This window comes from Myotis myotis, unplaced genomic scaffold, assembly GCF_014108235.1.
Source record: "Myotis myotis isolate mMyoMyo1 unplaced genomic scaffold, mMyoMyo1.p scaffold_m19_p_6, whole genome shotgun sequence".
NCBI lineage: Eukaryota > Metazoa > Chordata > Mammalia > Chiroptera > Vespertilionidae > Myotis > Myotis myotis.
Window position 1 is genome coordinate 24,092,420 of NW_023416368.1, and position 26,388 is coordinate 24,118,807.

The window sequence follows — 26,388 nt, forward strand, 5'->3', positions numbered from 1 at the left end:
AATCAGTAACATTAAGGAAAAAAAATGACTCCCTCTATTTGGTGTCATAACTCAAGAGCTGGGTTTGTCTCATATCCTATAATTCACAACCAAATAAATTTGCATACTCCCATAGATATATCTTGAACAGAATGTCATTTTAAAAAGAGAGTGCTCATGAAGGAAAATTAATACTTGGGAAGAGGCTGGAGTCTGAGTCCTTCAAAGACTTGGAAATTAACAAGAAAGTGTTGAAGGAACACTCCAAACCGCTTCTGCTTATGCAGGAAGAGAGGTTCTTCTGCCATCTTTATTTATTTACCTACTGAACCATAATACGGTTTCTGTTTTCCTTGGCTGTCTTGATTTATCTCAGTTTCTGCCTGTGGTTTCCCCTGACAAGATGGATAAGTGACTTTCACCTGTAATGGACAACCCTGCTTATTTTTCTATGTCTTTTGAGGCATCGACCCACACACACTCCAGCAATATCCTTGCTGGGAAGCTGGTCCTTTGCCCCCAGTTCTAGACTCTCCTTTCCGTGGGAGAGTCCACAGAGACCCACTGAGCCCAGTCCCTGAGGAAATCTGGGTCCTCTCTATCATTATGAAATTTAGGAATATTTAGTCCCAGTTTCCTAAACCCCAAACAGCTTCAGATATCTGACAGTATAGAGGGCCAACGGTGTGGTTTGATCCTAGTTCAACATCAAAACTAAAGCTTTTTAAAAAAACAAAAGCCCCGATAAAACACAGTGCTTTGCCTTTTGAGGACATGAAGATAAGAATCTTACTTCATACTCTTCTTCCCCTGGGAAATGTACATCCCTTGCCTCCTTGAACGTCCCCCATTGTGAAAACGGCAGCAAACTATCTTCCTGCTCTACGTCTTTCTTTTTGGCACATTCTCACTTGTCGATCAATAAATGACCCTCTGCCAAGCTCCACAGCTTGACTTCCTTCTTCGTCACTTACATTCTCCTTCTGTGTTTAAAAAAGAGCTCGTTTTTCTCTTAACCTCCAGTGAAATCTTCTCTTTATTCTCTCCCTTTGTTTTGCTTATCATTTCACTTAATTCTCAGTCCTACAGTCCCCACCTGCACCTGCCTCCATTCTCCGCATTTTCCCTTTAAATAGCCAGAAGCTAATGAGATTACTCTGGGAGTCACGTGATCCTTTTCTGATCACACCAGGATAAGGAAATGGGGTTTAAATAGCAGTGTCAGGTGATACAATGGAAGAAAAGCCTTCTTGGGGATCTCAGCCGGGGTGGTAGACTGAGGATTCGGTTTTGTGCTCTCTGGGGTAGATAGGGCCTCCTGTCAGACCTGTGCCTTGATGTTCTCATCTGATAAACGAGTTCCCCATCACTGATGCTTCCTGCTTCATGGTGGTTGTGAGGATTAAAGAGATAGATAATGTCCCATGCTTGACTGAGTAGCAAGCCCCCCCTACGCATTAGGTGCTGTGGTGACTATAGGGAGCAACGGTAAAGACATATCCCACACTTTCCTGGGTTTGGAAGCTGCAGCTACACAAGGATGAGAGAGAGAGGCAGTCAGTGACCTGCCAGGGATCCCAGACATATTATCATTAACGGATGAATATGACTTGTCTTATTTATACAAAATTGAGATCATACTATACACATTTATCTGCTCAGTTAATATAAACATCCCTCCAGGCCAATTCATCTTCTTTGAAATAGCTGCAGATATTCTCAAGTATGGGCACATTATCACTTACTAAGTCATTCCCCTATTGAGAGACATTCAGGTTGTTTCCAGATTTTGCTACAGTTCAATTGTAACTACCAATGCTGCAGTGAATGTTCTCAAACATGGATTATCACAAACTTATGTGTTATTTTTGTAGGATAGTTTCCATTAACATAGGATTTGCTTAATTAAAAGATGTATATGTTATCTTGTTTTAATAGCTACTTCCAGACTACCTTCTGAAAATCTTGCCGTGATTCATACTCCCACCAGCAAGTGCCCATGCCCGTCCCAGGATAGGGTGTTACCCATCATTGTAAATTTTGCCCATTCCAAACAGAGACACTACTGAGAAGGTAGTAGTGTAGCGATTAAGGGCAAGGACACTCTTGTCTAGAATTCACAAGGACCCATCTTAGCTCCAGCAAACACTAGCTATGTGGCTTTCAGCTAAGACACATAACTGCTCTGTGTCTCAGTTCTCCTCATTTGTAAAAAGAGGTTTAATGTGAGTGCCTGTGAGTATTAAAATAAATGGTTATAAAAGACTTAGAACAGTGACTGGTTTATAGTCAATTTTTAATAAGTAAAGATGAAAAGATGAATAAATTAATCTTCTGTAAAATTAAGATTAAAAATATCTTAACTTGTATCTCCTTGACCACAAATAAGGTTGGACATATTTCTACATATTTTCTGGTCATTTGCGTTTCGCTTTCTTTAAATTTTTTGTTTATATCCTTTACCCATATTTTTATTGAGTTGTCTTTTTATCAATTTTTAGGAACTCTTTGTATATTATAAATAGTAACCCTTTTTCTGTCATTTTTATCGTACATAAATGATTTCCTTTTTATGTTTATTTTTAATAGAGTTTTATGGGTGGCGTAACATAAAAACCTCAGTCAGTACAGAACTATAAAAATAATTTTAAACTCATATAATCTCATACTCCAAAGGATAACCACTGTTAAGAGCTCTATGGAAACCATCCCATTGCCCCCTCAGATTCATTGGCTCCCAGCCTTGGCTCTTGGTCATCTAGGGGGCTTTCAAAATAGTACCAGTACTTGGGTACCACCTCACAGGCATCCTGACTTAACAGAGCAGTGGTGGGGCCCAGGCAATAGTTTTTAATAGGAGGCCACATTTTTATTGTAATGTGCATCTAGGGATGGGAACCAGGTCAAGCTATCTGGAAGGCCATTCATATGTCAATTTGGTCCTAAATCAGAGTGATGATAGTAATCACTACTGCCCTCTGTTGGTGGGAGGCAGAACTGACACCATTTAGCTATGGATATAGCTGTATTCATATCTAAAAAGGGTCATGTTTCAAGGTTCTTAGAGATAGATGCATCTTTGTATGCATCCACACCTTTTTCATGTAATGACTTCCTAGACAACTTCCATCTCTAAGATTCTTGAAATTGATAGCAACTTTATATTTATCTTCTTTTTAAATATATTTTTATTGATTTCAGAGAGGGAGGGAGAAGGAGGGAGAGATATAAACATCAATGATGAGTCATTGATTGGCTGCCTCCTGCACACCCCGCACTGGGGATCAAGCCCACAACACAGGCATGTGCCCTTGACCAGAATCGAACCCAGGACCCTTCCGTCTGCCAGCAGACTCTCTATCCACTGAGCCAAACCAGCTAGGGCTATATTTATCTTCGTGATTCTGTACGTTCCACAGTAAAAAAAAATGACACAATGTCATATGCTATTTCTGAGGTCTTGTCCATGTCTGGTCACCAAATTTTCAGTGATATTTATCCTAATCACTAACAGGAAAATGTATGCAGACAGATTTTAGAAATGCTTTCATCAATAGCAGTTGAAAAAAAAAAATTTTGGGATTAATCCTAACCAAGCTAACCAAAAACTAAACCACTGTCTCTTTCCATTCACCCCCCACCCCATTTCCCCACCTATAAGCATTACTCAAAATTTCCCTCTACTGGTATGTTTTAAGATGAATCCTTTTTTCCTGTGGCATCACATAATGTGGAACATCAAGGGAAATAACAGGAAAGGCAGTGGACAGGGAAACACGTTTTGAGAAATAACAAAGTTGGCAGAAAATGGAGTGTCTGGGAGAAAAAATAAGATAAAGCTGGCAGAATTGCAGGCTGCTGTGGGCTGCTAATTAGATGGCAAGTTTATCTTTTGAGGAAAAGGCCTTTTTTCTCTTTTTTCCATAGAGAAGCCAAAAGAAGCCAAAGATACAGAGCATAAAATTGTTAGTCTGCCTTAAAAACCATCTTGCACTGGGTTTTTTAAACATATATCAATTCCCCAGGCAGTTTTTATGGGTAGTGTGTTGTTCTTATAGCTGGAAATAGGGGGTAAGACTCTATCTCTGTCTCCCTTCCCCCTACTTCTCCCTCTCTATGTGTGTGTGTGTGTGTGTGTGTGTGTGTGTGTGTGTGTGTGTGTGTATGTGTGTGTATGTATGTATGTATGTATATGCTTTTAAATCCAGAACATCTTTATGATTAAGAATTGGCACTTTTTGCTACCTTTGGTGTAAGTTAATACTCGGTTTCTTTTATCCACCCTAGATTTAGACGAGCTGGGTTTCTCAACCTCAGAACTGTTGACATTCATTTTAGGCTGGATACTTCTTTGTTGCTGAGGGCTGTCCTATACATCAAAGGGCACTTAGCATCATTCTTAACCTCTAGCCACTAGATGCCAGTTGCATACCCCCAGTTGTGACAACCAAAAAAATATCTCCAGACTGTCACATGGCAAAACTCCCTTCTCCTCCCTCCCCCCATTAAAAACCACTGATTTAGCCGAAACCGGTTTGGCTCAGTGGATAGAGCGTCAGCCTGCGGACTGAGAGGTCCCGGGTTCGATTCCGGTCAAGGGCATGTACCTGGGTTGCGGGCACATCCCTAGTGGGGGATGTGCAAGAGGCAGCTGATCGATGTTTCTCTCTCATCGATGTTTCTAACTCTCTCTATCTCTCTCCCTTCCTCTCTGTGAAAAATCAATAAAATATATTTAAAAAAAAAAAAAAAAAACCACTGATTTAGAGGATTACCAAGGTGAGTTGTCACTTCTCCCAAAACAATGCACCCAATGTCAATTAGAGCCCCTACCTTTTCAAATGAAACAATATCTTTTCCTCTATTGAAGCAACGGACCTACCTCTCGTTATAGCATCAAAGTCTCTAACAATATATCCACCTTGAGACACAAATGCCTTTCCTCCCATGAGACTATAAGTGCCACCCCTCATCTGTTTCGCTCACTCTGTCATGTGCCATCTAGAGCAGTGACTGGCCCTTAATAAATGCTTGTCGAGTGAAAGAATATCATTGTAAGGTGTTTAAGAACCTGAAGCGCAAAGCCTCACTTGGTCTGAAGGGGGTTTTCCTCTCAGGCTTATTGCCGTCTCTGTGACAAAGGCAGTAACAGAAGGAGCCAGGGGCCTCTTGAGGCTGGTGAAGGGTGTGATCGGGGAAATCTAAAAGGTCTATGATTTGGATGGGCTTCCCGGGTGTTTTGGCGCGGTGCTGCTGAGTGGCAGTTTCATTCTGCAAACAACAGCTCGGATGTGTGGCAGGAAGCCGGAGCCAACCTATCACGCCTGCTTTTTGAACTCCATCCACCATTGATCCATGGAGGGAACATGTTTTTTGATGCTTGTTAATTCCCTGATGCTTCATTAATTCCCCAAGAGGAAACACCCCAGGACCTGGGGGATGTGCCTCTGGAAACGCAACCTCAGTACAGACAGCGCAAGGCCTTGAAATGCTTCTTTTCGTGTGTGTTTTTTAAAAAAAAAAATGGAATGAAGATGCATATTTTAAAAAATGAAAAATGACTGGCATTCTTCCCACTGAAGATGGGAAGTAATTGAATTTGTTAGTGGTTTATTTTATTTGACAGCCTTTGTACATACTCGATGTGGTTTGTTACACTGAATTACCCTTTAATAATGGGTACACGCAACGCCAGACTCTGCCCCCCAGGTTGGTTTGATAATTGGATGAACGACCGTGTTGTTCAAGGTTTTCATGACAGTGTGTGGACAGAAGCTATTTTCCTAACCAGAAAAGCCAGCAGCTTGCTTTGTTTTTTTTCTCAATGTAGCTAATTGCTACCCAGTGACCAATCATTCTACTAGCCCTGTTCCTGAGGGATACAATGTTGGGATGCTATGTTGGAGAGGCTGTTATAGAACTTACTGCTACGTTCTGTAATCATGTCAGAATTCCCTGGTTGGATGGAAGGGGTGCCTAAACCCCGTAGCCAATAGAAAAAAGTCAGAAAAATCTTCCCTAGGCAATGTCTCAAAAGGGACCATTTCTCCATAATTGGAAGTTGATCGTACAAATTCTAATAACGGTATCATAGGCGCTGGAGCCAGATTGCCAAGTTCAAGGGCAGCTCCCCCGCTTAGGGGTTGTATGACCTTGAGCAAGTTTCATGACCTCCTTTGCTTCAGGATCCACATCTGTAAAGTAGGAACAGTATTTGTACCTTCCTCTTAAGGTCTTTGTGGAGATTCAATAACATGGGAAAGTGCTAGCATAATTCTGGCACAAAGTAAGTTCTCCGTCGGTGTTTCTTGGTTAGATGGTAAGTATCGGGCCCTGTGCTCAGTTTTCTCAGCAAAGCTACTGAGAGAGCTGCTCTCTCTAACATTGCAGAAGGGAACACTGACATGGAGAAAGGGGAAGTGACGCCCCAAGGCCGTGTGGCCAGTAAGTGCTCTAGCCAGGATTCAAGCCCAGCTCTGCTGGCTCCAAAAATTCTCTTACACCATAACAGCTTCACATGTTGTACCTGTGTACCCCCTAGAAGAAGTTTGAAAAGCCATGTACTTTCCTGGGCATTTGTATATAGGCAAATAAGCATTTCCGTTGTGATGTTAAGTAGTTACAGAGAATGTGGTTTTGTGAGTATATGGAACATAGGCAGTTAGGAATAAAAGTGTTATATCACCTTTTAATGCATGCAAAGAAATTTAAATCCCATCATAACTAGATACCCACCAATATCCATAAAAAAATATGTGAACAAGTTATTTAAAAGAACCTTATATTCCTCCTTTTTCTTCTTTAAACATGTATTTCCACTGTATTTCCCCCCAAAGAAGTGTTAGAAGCTTTTTGGATCATTTTTACAACAAATAGAATTTCCTCCCATGTATATATGACTATAAGAGTTTAAAATTTTCTTGTGGATATAATTTCTTTAAAATTAATAGGGCACAATTCACTGAAATAACACTGACATATAATTCTGACAAGTAATGATTAAACATAAAAAGTAAAACTTTATTAGAATTTCATACTATAATGAGGTAGGGGTAGGGGCATTTGTGGGGCCTTGATTGACAGTACTGGCCAATTGTCCCTCCCAAAAGTATTTATATCTTGGACAATGGCACCGTAGTAAGGTTCAGGATGGGTGAGGGTCGGTCTTCTGTCTTTCTTTTGCAAAGGGGAGGAGAACCTAGGCCAGTGACGGCGAACCTTTTGAGCTCAGTGTGTCAGCATTTTGAAAAACCCTAACTTAACTCTGGTGCTGTGTCACATATAGAAATTTTTTGATATTTGCAACCATATTAAAACAAAGACTTATATTTTTGATATTTATTTTATATATTTAAATGCCATTTTAACAAAGAAAAATCAACCAAAAAAATGAGTTCGCGTATCACCTCTGACACGCGTGTCATAGGTTCGCCATCACTGGCATAGGCTGTGGGTATCTCCTTAGATTATTTGATTTTAAGAAGGAACATGCACGGAAGTTAGAAATGGGGGAAAGTTTCCTTTAAAACCGTTTCAGCTAGTCCTTAGGACGTCATCACATACGCCTGTTTGAAAGGGCTGCTCGGTACCGCTGAGCCGTGTTGCTTTGGGACAGGGATATTGACAAGCCGGACCCGATGTTGTCCCCATTTTCAAGGTGACTCACTCCCTCTTCCTTGACAATGACGTCTGGTGCTGTTTAGCTCTTGGCTTTATCCCAAACCACAGTAATTGTCATTGGAGAGTCACGAAGGATGTTCATTGAAGGAAGCCCAGGGAAGGGCAAGATGGCAAACCTGAAGTGAGGCTGGACTCTGGAACTTTCTAGCCTCTCTCCCTGCTCTCCATTTAGGGCCATTGATGGGATGGTGTAAGCTGCCCATATTCTCCACCAGGCCTCAAGCCTGTGGGCCCAGAGCACCGCTGCCGGGTTTCCTGGCGCCCAGGAGGGGGTGGACAGCTCTCCGGTTGCTTTTCTACACCAACCAGCCACGCTGCAGCTTCCCAAAGGGGCTGGTTATGAACAGGAACAAGAAGTGTGGGCTGTGAATTTTCTTTTCTTTTTTTAATATATTTTATTGATTTTTTTACAGAGAGGAAAGAAGAGGGATAGAGAGCTAGAAACATCGATGAGAGAGAAACATCGATCAGCTGCCTCCTGCACGCCCCCTACTGGTGATGTGCCCACAACCCAGGTACATGCCCTTGACCGGAATCGAACCTGGGACCCTTGAGTCCTCAGGCCGACGCTCTATCCACTGAGCCAAACCGGCTAGGGCGGGTCTGTGTATTTTCTAAGCTTCTTCAGGATACTCTGTATGGTGACTGCCCCACATGTAGTAAATGCTCAATAAATGTTTCCTGAAGGTTTTATCTGGGGGTCACTGTGAGGTCATACATTCCTGTATGTATTTCCTAATTGATGACATGGAGCCCACCTAACCTCATGGCCTTAGCAGATCCTATTAGTCTCAATATAAAGTAATCTCAGTTATTTAGGGAGGGTGGTGGGGAACAGCTGTTGAACTCTGACAAGGAGCTATAGAGCAAGCGTGGATTTAAATTGAGAGCATTTTTTTAAAAGACCCCACAATGTTGATTACGTTGATGGTACTTAACCCCAGTTTTCCCGTGTTTGCCCAAGGTTACTGAACAGCTACAAACCCATCATGTGCTTCCACAGATGGCCATCTCTCTCTTTCCCTCCTCCGACTCCATGTTCTTTCTGCTCTTCACTCCTTTCTGGCCATCTTCCCCCTCTGAGTCTTGCCTTGAATCTGTGGACTTAACTGGGGCACTGGAGGTTGCCATGGGAAACACAGCTGTTGTTCTTCCCCTATGAGGAGTCAGTGCAGGAAGGCGCTTGAGTCCTCACCTCTACCTCTCCCTGCTGTGCGTTTTCACAGACATCATCTAAACCGGGGGCCTCGGGGGGCTCCATGATGCAGCTCAGCTTTCACTGTGTCTCTGAAGGGGGTTTCTCTGACCCAAGGCCGACACCCATGTAGCTGCTGTGGAAGATTGTGAAGAATCGCCAGCGTGGTCACCAAATAAGCCATGTGACAGCAACATTCATTTTGTTAGTAAATAGGTTCTGGGAAGTGAAAGATGATCTTGGATTTCCCAGGAGGGGAGGTAGCAAAGATAATGAGAAAGAAGCTGAGGGAGGAAGAATGAAAGGGGTGGGGAGAGACAGAAGGGGTGGAGAGGTAAGGAAGAGACACAAGAAGGAGGGAATGCCTTAACAGGAAGGGCGGTAAGTAATGGACAGCTACGGGCAACTCCGTGAGCCTTCCTTATATTCCCAGTAACATCTGTGATCCAGCCCTGATTGTGAGCCCACATCTTCTCCTACCAGGATCCTTCCTTCCTCGCTTCTCTCACTGTTTTTCCTACACTCTAAGCATTCTCCTACCCCAGGGCCTTTGCACTTGCTGTTTCCTCTGCCTAGAATGCTCTTCCCTAGAGAGAAAAATGGCTCCCTCCCTCACTGCATTCAGGCCTATACTCAAATGCCACGCCCGGAGAGGCCTTCTATGACCACCCGACCTCAACTAGCACACCGTCTATTCTCTACCCCCTTAACCCAACTCAGGTTTCCATCATGTCTGATACAAAGGAGTGATTTAGTGAATATTTATTGAGTGAATAATTAATCACGAACTCCCAGGCCCAGAACACAGGAGTCGCACATTTACCCATATATACTTTGCACTCTCCCCTCAGAGATTTTGCACAAGCTGAACTCTCTGACTAGAGCACAGCTCTCTCCTCCCCACCCCCCACTTCTGCCTGGTAGATTCCCAGAAACCCTCAGGTCCTGCCTTGTTTAGTAGTCTCTCCTTTTTGACAGCTCCCTTGACCTCCCCAGGTTGACACAGGACCTGTCTGACCAACACTGCCTGGGCAGTGCCTACTGACCTCCATCACAGCACACATCACCGGCATGACATGTCTATTTAGTTTCCCATGTCCCAAGTGCATTCTTCCAGGGCCTAGAATATGGAGTAACTAAGGTCTTAGACTCCAGAGACGAGGAGTGCCAGGCATGAGCACGAGCTGTGTGACTTTACATAAATTACTTAACCTCTCTGGCCTAAGTGATGGTGACATTTTTTTGAAAAGAGTAAAATTAAAAGGAACAGAAGGGAATAGGAACAGCATGATTTATGTCTCCTTCTCTTGGAGCTCTTTCTGATGTGCTTATGGTTTTATGTGTGAACATAAAGGACATAAACATGCTTGCTCTTTTCCTAGTGCAGAGCGTTGGTCCTAAAAGGATGTATTTCTCTTGTTTCCCAGGTGCCTGTCCTCAGACCCATGGACCTGATGGTGGAGGCCACCCCGCGAAGAGTATTTGCCAACGCACACACATATCATATCAACTCCATATCAGTCAACAGCGACTATGAAACCTACATGTCAGCTGATGACCTGAGGATTAACCTATGGAACTTTGAAATAACCAATCAAAGTTTTAGTATCCTTTCCTTGGGTCCAATAACCAGTTGGCTTGAATTAGGAGTATTCAGGTAAGAGCAGGCTTGGGCAAAAGTGGAATGAAAGGAGTTGTCATAACTAAACATCTAGCACTTGTGGAAAACTGTTGTCTTTTAAATTACATTGGCATCTATGATGCTCTTTCATCCTAACAACATTAGGGAAGCATTGAGTTACAAGTTGTGGGCCAGGACGAGCTCTGGATTGGAACTCTGAATCAATTCCTTCATACAGACGTATTTGTGTGTCTTGAATTAAAACTAGATGTGACTTTATCAACTATAAGATAGGACCCTAGACTTCAGTTAAGGGTTTCTTCCTCTTATTGAAGTATTCTTCAATGGCCTGTCTGGACATCATGGACCGCAGGTATGCATCATGGTTTTTATTGTATTATAATAATGGCTGCCATTTATTGAGTTCTAAGCACTGCATTGGGAACTTTTTGCATAGAATCTCATTTGGAGATGTGCGCATATAATATTAGAATGGATTTTCACAGACAGAACACACCTGTGTAACCAGCATCCAGATCAAAAACCAAACTTTATTTGCAATCCTCAAGTCCCCATCACTCTTCTTTTCCATCTCTATCCACCAAGGGTGTATTTGATATGACCACCCCATAAGGTCAGTATTTAGCTCATGTTTAGTTAAAATTTAGAGAAGTAAAGGAAATTGCTGAGTGAGTCTCTGAGCCAGTATTTTTACTGCACTATCCTGACCCTCTGTTTGATAATACAAGTCAGACACTTATTCAGTACGTGTCATGTGAGCCATCCCACCACAAACCTGGAAATCTCAATCTCAGTTAATGGTTTCTCCACCCAAACAGCTGAACAACTGATGTAGGAGTCAATATTCTTTTTCTCACTCACTAGCCTTCCTACCTCCAACCCAATCTACCCTTGAGCCCTACCTTTTCTTCCTCTAAATTATATCTCAAAGCAACTCGTTTCTCTCCATCTGCACTCCTACCAGCCACACTAGTAAAGCCCACTGTTTTCTCACCTGTGTGACTGCACTCATCTATATGGTCTCCTTCTTTCTTGCTGTCTTACAAATGCTTGTTCCCATACAGGGGAGACCTTTCAACATGTAAACTGGGTATCATTTCTCCCCTGCTTAAAACACTCTAATAGCTTCCCATTGACATAGAATAATATCTAAGTTCTTTACCTTGGACGGGAAGATGCCACACAATCTGGACCCTGCCCCCTCTGTGGTGTCCTGTTATATCACTCTTTGCTAATTCACTCTGCTTCAGCCAACTAATTTTTTTTTTCTGTTCCTGGATACACCTTGTTGTTACTTTCATGCTTTGCATTTGCTGTCCCCTCTTTCTAGAATATTCTTCCCCCAGAGTTCACATGGCTAACTATCTGTCATCATTCAGACTTCAATCTCATGCCACCTCCTCAGAGGTATTTCCATTAATTCTCAAGTAGCCTCCAATAACCCTCTATCCCTGTTATCACAATAGCACTTATCACTATTTAAAATTGTTTCTTTATTTATACATTTGGTATTTCCCCATATTTGAATGTAAATTCTATGAGGAAAGGGACTTTATATGATCCATTTATGTATCCCAGTACCTAGAACATTCTGACATATTGGAAATTCCATTTGGGTTGAACATGTCAAGTTTGAAGTATTAGTAGATCTTCCAAGTGGAGATATTTAGTAAATAGCTGATTATTAAATCTAACCTGGAAATTTTATTTTAAGAAGATATTAGACTCTAATAATTAGAGTAAAGCTTTGAATGTTCTGATATAAAATAGTCCCTCATAATGGCTCAAGCATATAAAAGATTATTTCTCTTGTAAAGTCTAACATTGATTATCCCCATCACCAGACTGACTCCTCCAATTCAGAGATTCGGGTTTCTTTCATCTTGTCATCATGTTTATCTGCATCAGGACAGCAAAGGGAGAAGATTGTGGTGGACCACAATAGGGAGGCTCCTATGAGCCAAGCTAAAATAGTGTGCATTCCATTGGCTAGAAGTGAGTCATATGGCTACCTCTAACTGCAAGGCAGGCTGGAAAATGTAGTGTAGCTACTGGTACATGTGCATAAGAAGAAAAGACCTGGTTTTGGCACACGGCCATCTAGTCTGCACCACAGAAGAGTGTTCAGTAGCTCCACAAGGCTTTTCAGGGAAGGCGGTTTTAAGCAGGTAGAGGTGATTTGGGAGACACTGAGAACTGGCCATCAGGACCATGACTGGCAGCTTTTGCTGCTCACAGAGCCACCTCCACATACTGTCTGAGCCTGTGAGAACCTGCCTACAGATTTTGCCTGGAAGTGCAGCTGCTAATAGAATGAGTGTGGGTGGTGGTTCCCTTTCTCCCTTTACGTCTATTCCAAGAGCCAGAAATCTGCTCAGGCTCAGCTGCTGTCACTCGGAGCTGCTGCTGTCCCCAAACTAGATGACACATTTTCTGAAGTTTGCCTCTAGGCCTTCAAGGGGAAGGAAGTTTCTTGAGGCATTTGGGAAGACAGACGCCTTGGGGAGAATGCAAAGGGGAAATATTAATAGCACAATTTAGGTTATATTCCACAGATGTCAGACAGCCTGCCAGATGCTAGCATACAAATGAGACTGTGTCATTCACCCTTAAAGCAGCCATATGTAAAATAATCATTGTCATCATGAGAGTGATGATCACTGATATCTATATAGTTGTTTTCAACCAGACCACCCTAAGCACTGAGCAGAATGTACAAACCAGGGCCCTTTTGCTCATCGTCACTGAAGTGCAGCCACCTCTAGGGTAGGAAGTGACCACCTTTCAAAACAGCCTCAGGAAAACATCAACCACCAGGCGGGTCTTATTAAATCCTGTGTTGTTTAGCACCATTTTTCCAATGCCCGATGGTTCAGGATGGAGTGATGCGGGGTTCCCACAACATGGCATGAGTACCACAGAGGTGGTAGGCACAGTCTTCTTAGCCAGTGATGGCGAACCTATGACACGCGTGTCAGAGGTGACACACGAACTCATTTTTTTGGTTGATTTTTCTTTGTTAAATGGCATTTAAATATATAAAATAAATATCAAAAATATAAGTCTTTGTTTTACTATGGTTGCAAATATCAAAAAATTTCTATATGTGACACGGCACCAGAGTTAAGTTAGGGTTTTTCAAAATGCTGACACGCCAAGCTCAAAAGGTTCGCTATCAGTGTTCTAAGCACTAGGTAGACTATTTTTGTTTTCATAGTTACGAATTTATGATAATGAATAGTATAAAATACAACTATCAAGCCTATGACTTCCTAGGCACTGAAAAATCCCTTTAAATTAGAAAGTATGTTTGTGTAAAGAAAATCATTAAGTGAAAAGTAAGACAAGTGATCTTGTGGTATGATTTTTTTGTAAGTCTTAACTTCCAGTGATTAGCATTTGGTGTGACATTGGAATTATGGTTGAGAACACAGGCTTCGAGTCCAACCAGCCTAAAGTTCTCACCCAGCTCAACTACTTGCTGGCTGTGCAAACTTTAACTTGTGTCTTAACTTATCCAACCCACTCCTTCAGGACGTGTAGAGAGGAGGTCAATCAAACAGGATTGTGAGAATTTGTGAGTGTTTTTAATATTGATTGATTGTGTGTATATGAACACACACATACAGACATACCTAGGGCAGTACCTTGCTCAGAAATGACCTATAAACAGGGACCAACACAATCCTAATTATTATTGAGAGGACAAAGAAACAGAAAAGTTGAATGTTGGAATGGTGAATTCTGCTGAATTCATTACCTGGGTCAAGTTCTCAGTTCTAGACTTCTCCTCTGGTTCTGCAGTGGGGTGCTCTTTGCAAAGTGTCGCTCATTCTACCCTAGTTACCAGGTACTTGCAGGGTCTCTGAGGTTCACGGCCCTGTGTTTAGCACATATCAAAGTGAGGCATCCTTAGCCTCCTGACACCTTGTCTTGAATTCTCTCCTTTCCATCCACAGCTAGTCTGTCCCTGCGTGACAGGTTCTGGTTTAAAGTGGTCAAACGTTGGCCTTCCTGGGTTAACTACATCAGGACAATAATAACTTATTTCTAGATAAGTGATTTTCTAGGACAGTACAGAAAAATTGCTATAAAAATATATTGCTTCTTTACGAAAACTACATTATACCTAGGATCCTTTGAACTCTCTTCTCAGGACTAAGCATGCGTTGAACTGGGCTCTTCCCCAGTCCAATATGGGACCTATTAAATATATGCATGTCGAGTACAAGTAAAGACTGACCACAGCAACTGTACCTGCGCACCTAATTTGTGACAGGCACTGCACTAAGTTATGGGGATATGCAAGTGAAAAGAAACTGTCTGCTTTCAGAATGACTTGCAACCAATAATCAGACTATTGAATCTGTAACTACAAATAAGTCCATGAATGCATTTTTAAAAACCTACTATAGACTAGGGAATAAAAGAAGGCTTTGCTGAGGAACTGATTACTGAATTGAGACCTTAAAGAGGAAGAGCATGAGTTAACCTGGAAAAGAGGTGTGGAGAGATTCGTTCAGCATGTACAAAGGTCCTGTGGCAGGAGGGAGCACGGTGTGTTGGAGGAACTCTAAGAAGGCCACGGTGACTAGGGGCCACAGAGTGAGGTAGAACACGGTGCAAGCAAGACTGGAGAGTTCTGCAGAAGTCCAGCCTCTGGACATGAGAAAGAGGATTTCACTGGGAGAAGCTAACTGGAGTACTTCACCTTTGACCTCGTTGTTATCAGCCCTGTGAATCAGCCCTTTGTGGGTTGATTCCCTGATCAAGGGACCATGTAACCTCAATTGGTGGCTTTCAGCTGTCACTCCTTAGTACCATGGACAGCGGCCTTTTTAATCCAGTGAGAACCTGCCAGGCAGGCTTTGAGGGAAGCTGTAGGCCTAGTACAAATCTCTCTCCCTTGTGGCTGCTGTGCTTTTATCCATAAATGTGCATGTCAATCTCAGACTGGCTTTCAGCATAAAAGGAGAGCATTTTTTCCAATGACACATCCAGCACAGTGGCCTGTGTGTGCCAGGGCAGCCCCTCCTCCCCGTATTCAGTGCAGCTTTGGTGGCTTTTCCCAGGCCTGGTGCCTTGCTTTTGTAGCTGCTGAGACTGTCTCTGCGGCCAGACCTAGGGCTTTATGAGGCTGCGGATTTCTCCCACCCCCAACCCCACCGGGCCAGTCCTTTGAGCCTCAGGGAGTCAGAAAAAAGGGCAAGAACGCGGCTATGCAGACTTCTCCTGGGCTTGTTGGGCTCCCTCGGAGCTCATTATAGCTGAGTAGTTGGGAATGCAGATTCTGGAGTCAGACTCACTTGGGTTTGCATCTGACTTCTTCTCCTAAGATCTGTGTGACATTGACAGGTTGTTTAACATCTCTCTGAATCTCAATTTCCTCATCAGTTCATGGAGACAATAGCACCATCTATCTTGTAAGGTTGTCATGAGGATTAAATGAGGTAATCATGTAAAATGCTTAGCAGAGTGCCTGGCACAGAGGGAAGGCATGGTACTGACAGTAATTAGTATCTGGAACATTTCTCCAGCCTCCTGGTCTTACCTTGCTGTTTGGATTTCATTATCTTCTAAGAGAACCACAGGTTAAATGAGTCACACTCTACAGGCCTGGCATGTTGGCCTATTGACATACTGTGGGTTTTCTGCATTTTTACATATCCCTACAGAAGGCTGCTAAGTCACAAGGAATTAAAGTAAAATCCATAAACATTTATTGAGCATTTACTGTGCACTGGAAATGTCAAGATATAAAACTCCACCCCTGTTATTATATCCCATGTCATCTTGAGGGTGGGTATAATGATCAGGGTTCAACCAGAGAAGCAACACCATAGGGGAGAGAGAGGGAGGGAAGGAGGGAGGGAGGGAGAGAGAGAGAGAGAGAGACCCAGAGAAATAAAATGAATTTCCCAAGTTCTCTGAGCAAAATAGATTTGGAATCAAAATTGTATCCAAATTTCCTGACTCCATTTTGTTATGATCATGGTACTTATCATAATATTATCTTGAACTTTCCCCCATAGAAATGAGGCTCCTGGTGTCCATCTCTCTCATGGACTGTTTGTTCTAAGCCAAGGAAACTACTTTTTTAATGTTTATTGTCTTTATTTAATAATATACATTTACTGTAGGGATTATAAAATGACCTATAATCTCATCACCTAGTTTTGGTATGCATATAGGGAATTGACATCACAATGTTAACTAAATTCTAGCTAAATCAACTGTAAGAGCTCAGAAAAATAAGAAAATAAAAGGAAAAACTTTAACTCTTGATTTACCCAGAAAGCCTTCTCCTGTTTAATCTGGGACACACACACACGCACACACGCATGCACACAGACGCACACACACACACGCACACACACACACGCACACACACGCACGCACACACACGCACACACACACACACACACGCACACACACACACACACACACACGCACACACACACACGCACGCACACAGACGCGCACACACACACACGCACACGCACACACACACACGCACACACACACACACACACACGCACACAGACGCACACACACGCACACACACACACACACGCACACACACACACACGCATGCACACACACACACACACGCACGCACACACACACACGCACACACACACACACACGCATGCACACACACACACACACGCACACCCTGCCCCCACACATACACATACACTCTTCCCTGCTTTATTTTTCTGTTTAGCAGTTATCACTATCTAATATGCTGTATATGGTATTTATTTACCTTGTTTAGTGACCATGTCCCCTACTAGAATATAGGCTACATGTGTTAGGCTATGTTCTCTGCACCCAGAAGAGTATTGGCTGATTCTCTGTGAACATTTGTGAAATGTGTGGAGGAGTGAATGAGTGAATGAATGAATGAATGAATGGATGAATGGACACAAGCTAGAGTCACTAAGGGGTAACTTACATGCTTACCTTGGAATCTAATTCCCCTATAACAGTGGTCGGCAAACTCATTAGTCAACAGAGCCAAATATCAACAGTACAACGATTGAAATTTCTTTAGAAAGCCAAATTTTTTAATCTTAAACTATATAGGTAGGTACATTGTTATTAACTTAATTAGGGTACTCCTAAGGCTTAGGAAGAGCCACACTCAAGGGGCCAAAGAACCGCATGTGGCTGGCGAGCCGCAATTTGCCAACCACGGCCCTATAAGAAATAACTATATTTCCTTCCTGTCTGCGCTCTCTCTCTCTCTCTCTCTCTCTCTCTCTCTCTCTCTCTCTCACACACACACACACACACACACACACACACACTCTTTTTTATGTGGCTATGGCCAGACTATATATATTTTGTATCTAACATTTCTCACCTAAAATTATATAGAGCTAGGTACATAGATGGATAGATAAACATAGAAAATATATTTTCCCATCCTAAAACACTACAACGTTATTAAAAGGAAATGTGAAAATAATAACTGAAAATTGAAAAGAAAAAATTGATAGACCCACTCAGATAGAACTGTCACTAACATTTGGTAGCATACCTTTCAACTCATCATTTTCAGAGTATACATTTTTAAATAACATTATGATCATACTTTAGATAGAATTTTTCATACTATGTTTTTAACTGACCTGGAATTTCACTACATTAATGATTTAGTGAGATAAATCAAAATTCCCTAATTGTATTATTTCCCAATTGTGTATATGTGTGTGTGTATATATGTATGTTGTTGTCAATCTTTTTTAATGTTGCATTGCAAATGCAGACTTTTTTACAGAAAGCTTCCTCCAAATTTGGGCTTAAGAAAATGACTTTTGCATAGCGCCATTGCTACCCCTTAGCATCTTGCCATAACGCTCTCCATTCCCTCACTCCACTGCTGAGGTGATTTATGGCTCTGGCTTCTTATTTGTTTTAACCCGATCTCTTAAGGGGTGACCTCCCGGTGTCTTCAATTATTATTTTAAATGATGCTTTAGGCTACTGCCTGGCACAGCGGTGCCCTCACCTTCCCACCTTCTGCCTTCCAAGCATGGAGCTCAGCTGCCAAACTGGCTGTGCCCCCTCCTGTCCTTGGAGCTGCCTCCAGAGTCCTAGTGGAGAGGCAGATTAACCCCTTTTGTTAGCAGAGGTAATTTGCCCCGGCTCAGCATTAATGCGGAATGCCATAAGCAGTCGGGATCAGGAAGAACAGATCTGTCAAGCCCCAGGGTTAATTTAATAGCAATCTGTTGGCTGTCTGCCTTGTGTATCATCCATGAAGCCAATGCTCTGTTTTGCTTTTGCCGTTTAGTTCTTTGGGACAACAGGGAAATAATTTGGATAGAGAGCTCTAGACGATGGGGAAGAGAAAATTGACTGTCAAAATGCATCATCCCATGTTTAAGATAATACAGGGAGCTGTGCGTTGCTCATGTCCTTTCTCTTCCCTCCCCAACGTGAAGGGCAAAATCACACAGACCGAAGGTGTGTGTCTCCCTTTACAATAGTGTAAGGGTTTCTAGGTGGACAGAGGTGAAAGACACCCTACTGTCACGCCCATGAGCCATTGAATTTTTGGTAACTGGGCTCCTTCTCCCAAATGTCTCTAGAACTGAGCAAATTCTCCCTCGTAAACAATTCAGGAAATCCCTTACCGTGTTTCGGTCCCAACTTCTGGCTCAAAAAATAAAATAAAATTATCACATCATAGGACACAAAAATCCTAGATCAGATGCTGTGTCCCAATTGTGGTTCTGAAAAATGTGGCCCCCAAAATGGACAGTGAATTAAGAGAGCACATGCCCTGAGCAGAAGTCAGCTCCCTCCCAGATTAGCCAGGGGGCAGTCCAACAGAGCCAGACTCACCACGCTCAGAAGGGCTGGCTCGGGAGGGGGGGGGGGGGGGGCATTCCCCAGCGATGAGGGGGCATGTGGTCCAGAACCAGGTTCTGGAGTTGGACAAACTTGGGTTCAAATGCAGCTCCTCCCCCTGTTGGTCAGATGGCCTTGAGTAATTTACCTCCAGCACTATTTCCTCTGCTGGAAATGGGCCTGTGAATGGTACTGACCTCCTAAGGCTGAGATGAAGGTTAAATGGGACGGTCCATTTGATCATCTTTAACTGCAGGTTGGTATTCTCTTCCTCCTCGTCCTTATCGTCATGGTTGTTAAAAAGAGGAGTAGAGTCACCGTTCATCCCCTGACTCCCGCAGAATCAGACCTAACAAGCACTCTAGTCTTAAGGGAAATGCTTGAGGATGAGGGATGATGGGCAGACGTCGCGGCCCAGGATGGGACGGGGAGCTGGATCCAGACGCGGCCGACTCAGTGGTCACCTCCCAGGAGGGTGCCCTTGATGGTGGTGCGTGCTGCTGGTTTCCCAGATATGTCTAAGCGCTTCGCTTTCACACATTCTGACTCCGGCTTTATTTTTAGGTGAGAAAAAATAACCATGGATGTGGCACCTCCCCTCCCCTCCCACACAGCAAAGCAAAGATCCCTTCCAGTGCCTCTTGTGTTTAGAGCTACCCTGAAGGAGGTCGAGAAAGCTGACGGACGGCAGGTTTTCTTGTCCTATTTTGGGAAAGGAGAAATCTGCTCACAGCACAGCAGGGTCTGGAGGCTCTTTCTGGAGGGAGATGAAATCTGACAACAGCTGAACCCTGACCTCTGCTCACGGCACCCCATGTCGTGGCCACAAGCCCAGGGCATGGGTCAGGGGCTGGTGAGAACATCAGAGCTGCAGCTCGGGGCCTCGTTCCGGGGGGCATGGGCTCTCACTCCCCAGGGTGTGGGGCTGACTGAAATAATAGGTATAACTCTGGCAGCAGTTGAGTTGAAAGGTAGTATTTTATGAATCCAGGGGACCCACACACTCTGGAGACCCAAGTAATACTTGCACCTGGGTTTGGTGGGGGCAAGTGTAGTAAAATATAATGTTAGTTCAGTATCAAGTTAATTTTAGAAAGAACCCAACAGGATTTATAAGAGGTACACTGAAGGGGAAGTAGCAGGGCCAACGACAAAGCCCTTATTATGACAAATCGGCGTGCTGGGATTGTAGCAGGAGCAGAGGTGATGCTTGATAATAGATGAGCACTTTGTTGGTGTTGGGGTAACTAACAATACCAGTGCATTTACTTGTACCTCATCTAAACTCTAAGGAGGGGGCTGTGCTACTAACCAGGAAAAACAGAGGACTTCCATCCATGCCAGTCCCATAGGATAGTCTGTATCAAGTTATCGCTTGTCAGTTCAGTAGAGTTTTCCAAAACCAGATACATAAACTCGCACACATCAACAGTTTGAGTTTAATTGTTATGCATTTATTTTCATGTGTATTACTAAAAATGTAACTAGCTTGCCCGGCTGGGTTGGAGCGTTGTCCTGTACACCAAAAGGTTGCAGGTTTGGTCCTGGTTGGGGCACGTACAGGAGGCAACTGATCAATGTTTTCTCTCATCTCTTTTCTCTCTCTCTCTCTCTCTCTCTCTCTCTCTCTCTCTCTCTCTCTCTCTCCTTGCACCTCATCGGGTGGAGATGGAAAAAAAGAAGTAACTAGCTCATTGCACCCATGATTTTATGAATATTGAGTTACTGCTTAGACAAGGCTAAGTAAAGAAAAGTGAGTCGGTGTAAGTTGATCTGAAGAAAAAGTGTGATGTGAAAATGCAACCTGCGGATAGAGAGGTGGGCCAAAGGTCACAAAGGTGGCTCAAAGGTTGTCAGGTCTAGGGAAAATGGGAATCACTTTTGGTCAGCTTTCCCGTACAACAGCATCCACATCACGAGGCCGGCTCCTTCGCAGGAAGCTGCTGGGTCCCCAGCCAGGCGCCTCCCAGCCTGCACCCAGGTCCCCTCTTAAGCTCTCAGTTGGGCTATGAAGGGATCAGCCTAAACCCGCACCTTATGCATGCCACACACCCTACTGAAGGTGCTTCTGTTAGTCACCTTCATTAGTGAAAGCCAAGTGTTTCATTGAAGTATACAAGGATGTGGTCATGAATAGATGAATACTAATTCTTGACCAGAAAGTAAAAACCTGAGAAAAATAAAAAGCAAATGATAAACTAAGGGTATATATTCCATAGGAGGCTAAAACTATCTCGCCATACCACTGGATGGCTTCTTTCTGATGCTTCAACTCCCACAAGCGCTAAAGCAAATCGCAGCTTATGGAGACTTGAGCCCCTGTATATCTTCAATAAGAGAAATTTTGTATAATTACTAAAGAACACAAATTTTGCGCCTGGGGTAAAATCCCAGAACTGTCACTCTTTAGCAAGTTACTTTACATGCTCTGAGCTTCCGTTTCCACCCCCTGGAAAATGGGGATAAGAAAATTGATGAGATAAAGTACCTGATGTGCTTTGCACAGTGATCAATAAATGGTAGCAGCTATTATTATTATCATCATCATCATCATCATCATCATCATCATCATATTAAAGAAGATCTCAGAGATTTCATAGATGATTTACAGTCTATTGTAGATTTTACTTATAGCGCAGGAGTCTGGGTAAAGATTCCAATAAAATGAGTTATTTAGTTGGAATGGGACGAGTTTGTAACCACCATTGTAAAAGGAGAAATGGAAGTCTGTGCAGCTTGGCACGTTTTTGCACAGTTGCATGAGCAGGTAACTTTGATGGGCGCTCTACATGTTAGGAGGATGAAATACTGAAACGGGCCAGGGAGACCCGAGTTCCCGTGCTGCCTCCGACCACTGGGTGACCCTGGGCTCATCAGCCTGGGACCAATAATACCTGCCTGTTTGCCCACAGCGTTTTGGTGAGGACCCATCCTGTGTGGTGCAAGCTAACCTGTTCCCCGCCACCCCCTGCTCCCGACTCACACCTCTCCCGTCCACTCCTTGACTCTCCGTGCCAGACATCGTGGACATTAAGCCGGCCAACATGGAGGAGCTCACGGAGGTGATCACGGCGGCCGAGTTCCACCCCCATCACTGCAACACCTTCGTGTACAGCAGCAGCAAAGGGACAATCCGGCTGTGCGACATGCGGGCGTCGGCCCTGTGTGACAGGCACACCAAATGTGAGTAGCCGTCAGCCAGCGCAGAGCTGAGGGGCAGGGCACTGGCCCTGACACAGGTGGCGGGGGGGGGTGGGAGGGGGGGCTGATCTCCTTTCCTACATGAGACTCGCTGGGAGCAAAGAAAGTACCAGTGTCCGCCTGCCTCGGTGTCAACTCCACGGTGGGTATTTCAATAAAGATGAAACCTCATGTTCAATCCCACAAACATTGCTGCAGGCTGTGGTCTGCGGAGATGAATAAGGCATGAGCCCTGTCACATAACGTTGTGACATGATCTGAATTATGTTTTAAGATCAGTCTTGCTGCTGTGGGCAGAGGAACCTGAGGGGCGGGAAGGGGAGAGCGCTGGGGGTTGTTGCCACGTCCAGGCAGGAGTTGAGCACGGACCAGGGCGGTGGCGGGGAAGCGGAGAGGGGCAGGTGGGCTCTGGGTAGACCTTGGCAGGAGCTACCAGGACCTGCTGGCCTGTGCAGGAGGCTGAGATTATACAAGGAATCAAGAATGGCATCTGGGGATGGTGACTAAGTAGCCACACCATATCGTATATTTGAAAGTTGCTAAGAGAGAATATCTTAAAAGTTTTCATCACACAAAAAAATGGGTAACTGTGTGGTGATGGATGTTAACTAGACTTACTGTGTTTATTTTGCATTATAGACATATATCAAATCCTGAAACTAGTATAATGTTATATGTCAAATATATCTCAATATTTTTTTTTAAAGAATAGTGGCTGGAGGGAGGGGTTCGTGGCTTCTTAGAGAGATTGCGGCTTTGGGAACCAGCATTCTAGAGGTACCGATGGTTCCAGTGGGCACCAGAAGAAGGTTTCAGAGAAGCGGGAGGGGAAAGGGCAGCCAGAGTCACAGGCCCTCTGGTCACGCTGGAGTTTGCAGGGCGTGGACAGAGCACAGCAGCTCCAATCCAGTGGGGGCTGAGGCTCAGACCGATGTGAGCAGGTAAAGCAGATGTCAGCTGGCATTCACGGCCAGCACAGCGGTCGACAGGCTGGCCTGGAGCCAGCAGGAAGGCTTTCTAGAAAACTCCCCAGAGTGAAGGGGCCTGGGAGGCAGTGGTCGGTCCCCCATGTATAGTGGTTTATAAGTTGTGTGGCTTCTACACTCCCACAGGCCCAGGTCCAAGCCAGGCTTCACCCTGGTTAGCTGTCTGCTTTGTCCAACTTTCCCTAACCTTTCTGAACCTTGGTTTTCTCATCTGTAAATGGGTAGAATAATAACATCCGCCTCATGTGCTTGTCATGGGGCTTTGATGAGATAATTAAACATCGTTAATGGGATGTTTTATTTTTTTCATACTGTCTTCAAAAACATTTTCCATTCAGATTATCTACTAAGTGTTCAATAGGCACGTGTGGCTTGTAGCTACCATATTGGATAGTGCACATTTAAGATGTTTAAGATATTTTCATCATTGCAGAAAGTTCTATTGGATATGGTGGATCCCAGGGGTGGGCAAACTTTTTGACTCGAGGGCCACAATGGGTTCTTAAACTGGACCGGAGGGCCGGAACAAAAGCATGGATGGAGTGTTTGTGTGAATACATGTTAGCACTGCTGCTGGTGAAGGAGCGGAGGGGAGAGCAAGAGAACCCTCTGCTCTTTCGGCTCCGTGGGCCGGATAGAACAGCCGAACGGGCTGGATCCGGCCCGCGGGCCGTAGTTTGCCCACGGCTGATAGACCATCAGCTTTTTGAGGGCATGCTCACAGCTGTGTCCCCAACTACAGCACTCCCAAGGTCAGGCACAAGCTTTGCTGCCATGGAGGAAGAACACCCAGAAGCTGTCCAACCTCCCTGAGGTGCTCTGGGTGGCCTGGCCTGACAGCAAAGACAGCGTGTGCCTGGCAGGGGCCAGAGACCCTGGGGGAGGTATTGCCCACAACCGGTTTTATTTGCAGACTTATTTTCCCATCTTAAAATTTCACCTGAATTCTGTATTTTATTCCCGTAAAATGCCTACTTTCCGTTTAATGTAATAATTACATTTCTACCCACCCCAAATTTCAAGCAAAATTTATTTTCCCCCAAATTGCAGCATTTATCCCATGGCCTCCTGTACCATTTAATGTACCCCACATCCTCCTTCTCCCTGACCTTCAAGGATACATCCATGTGCCCCAGTTCCTAGTATGTGGAGAGCAATTTGAGATCATTTGGCTGGAGAACAGAGTTATAGAATTCCTATTTTATGGAAGATTAACACGGCAGTGGTGGGAAGAAACATAGAAGAATTAGAAAGTAATAAATGGAAATTTATAATGTAGATAAGGATGGTAGCTATGGAAATTGAAAGGAAGGAAAAGGAAAATAGAGCCTTTTCTTATAAGGTAACTCTGGGTGATGTGATTAGAGATTGGCAATCACCAGCCATGGATGTTAGGTCATGTCCGGTGTTCGTCCCTCTATACTATGAACTCCCTGAAGAACTGAATCTGTTTTGCTCACATCGTCTTCCCAGCGCCTGACACTAGAAGGTGCTCAGTAAATATGTATTCAATAAATAAATGTATGCCTGAGGGTTGACATAAATGGGCACATGGAATGGGGACTAATCAGAAGCCATACAGAGGAGAGTGAAGGGCCAGGATTCAATTGGGAACATGCTGTGTGTGAGGTGACGAGCTGACGAAGGAGGTCGGGCTCTCTGGTGAGCAAAAGCAGAACCAGGCTCGAAGGGTCACCAACATGGATGCCAGAGATGGCACAAGAAGCGCCAGCGCTCACAGCCAGTGCGGCAGGCGCCAGCCTGGGCTCCAGGATCAGACAGACCCACACGAGTGCTGGATATTGAGAAATAAGCTGAGTGGGAGGCTTGATGGACCCTCCACTCAAGATGGAAAAAGAACAAGGCCTTAGGAATTCCCAGAACTGGGATGGTTTAAAGTAGAAGCTTTGGAATTAGAGCTCAGCTCAGTGCTCTGTGACCTCAGGATTATTCAATCCTGGTGAGCCCCAAGTTCCTCATTTGAAAGTAGAAATTAAAAAACGTAGCCTCACAGGGCCGGCTGTCCACGAAAAGGAAATGTCATCCTAGGGCGAGCGCCTAGCACCTGCTGGGACCCAGGAGTCATGAATGGCACCTGCAGTTATCACAGTTATTCCTCCCCGAGGCCCTCTGTGCCAGGCCTGCAGCTATACGGTGCTTGAAACTCCAGCCTTTTTACCAGATATATGAAGCTCAGTTGTTCATTTACTTAATTCGTATTTGTTGAGCACATCCTACATGTCAGGTGCTATACCGGACTCTGGGGAGGCAATGTGAGCAAAACCAGGCCTGGTGTCCTCCCCCCTGGAGCTCACAGTCTGTGTTAGTGAGGGTTCTCCAGAGAAACAGAACCCATGGGAGATGTATATCTCATATACATAAACGTGTGTGTGCGTATGAGAGAGATGTATTATAAGGATTCGGTGCTAAGTCCCAACATTTGCAGTGGGACTGCAGGAGACCCAGGAAAGCTAGTGCCTCAGGAAAGCAACAGGCTCATTACCCAGGAAGAGCCAATGTTTTCATTCAAATGCAGAGGCAGGGGGGAAAAGAAAAGAAACATTGATGTCCCAATGGCTCAAAGATATTCCCTCTTATTTGGGGAGGTCCAGCCTTTTTGTCCTATTTGGTCCTTCAGCTGATTGGAGGAGGCCCACCCACATTAGGGAGGGCAATCTGCTCTACTCAGTCTCTCAATTTAAATGTTAAATTCATCCAAAAATGCCCTCACTGTAGCACCCAGAATAAGGTTTGACCAAATATCTGGGCATGTCATGGCCTAATCAGGTTGCTGCCAAAAATTAACCATCACACTGTCTAAGGAGGAAAGACTCCTTACTTAC

General features: G+C 44.1%; 1 protein-coding gene across 8 annotated transcripts in view; it reads left to right on the forward strand.

The window, feature by feature from the left end:
* Positions 1-26,388, forward strand: part of PPP2R2B (protein phosphatase 2 regulatory subunit Bbeta) — a 376,594-nt gene that overhangs the window by 321,800 nt on the left and 28,406 nt on the right. For all 8 annotated transcript variants that reach the window (XM_036313813.1, XM_036313821.1, XM_036313814.1 and 5 more), the window contains 2 exons: positions 10,282-10,459; positions 22,377-22,541. In XM_036313813.1, coding sequence (XP_036169706.1) covers positions 10,282-10,459; positions 22,377-22,541 — 343 coding nt within the window. The remainder of the gene's footprint in view (positions 1-10,281; positions 10,460-22,376; positions 22,542-26,388) is intronic.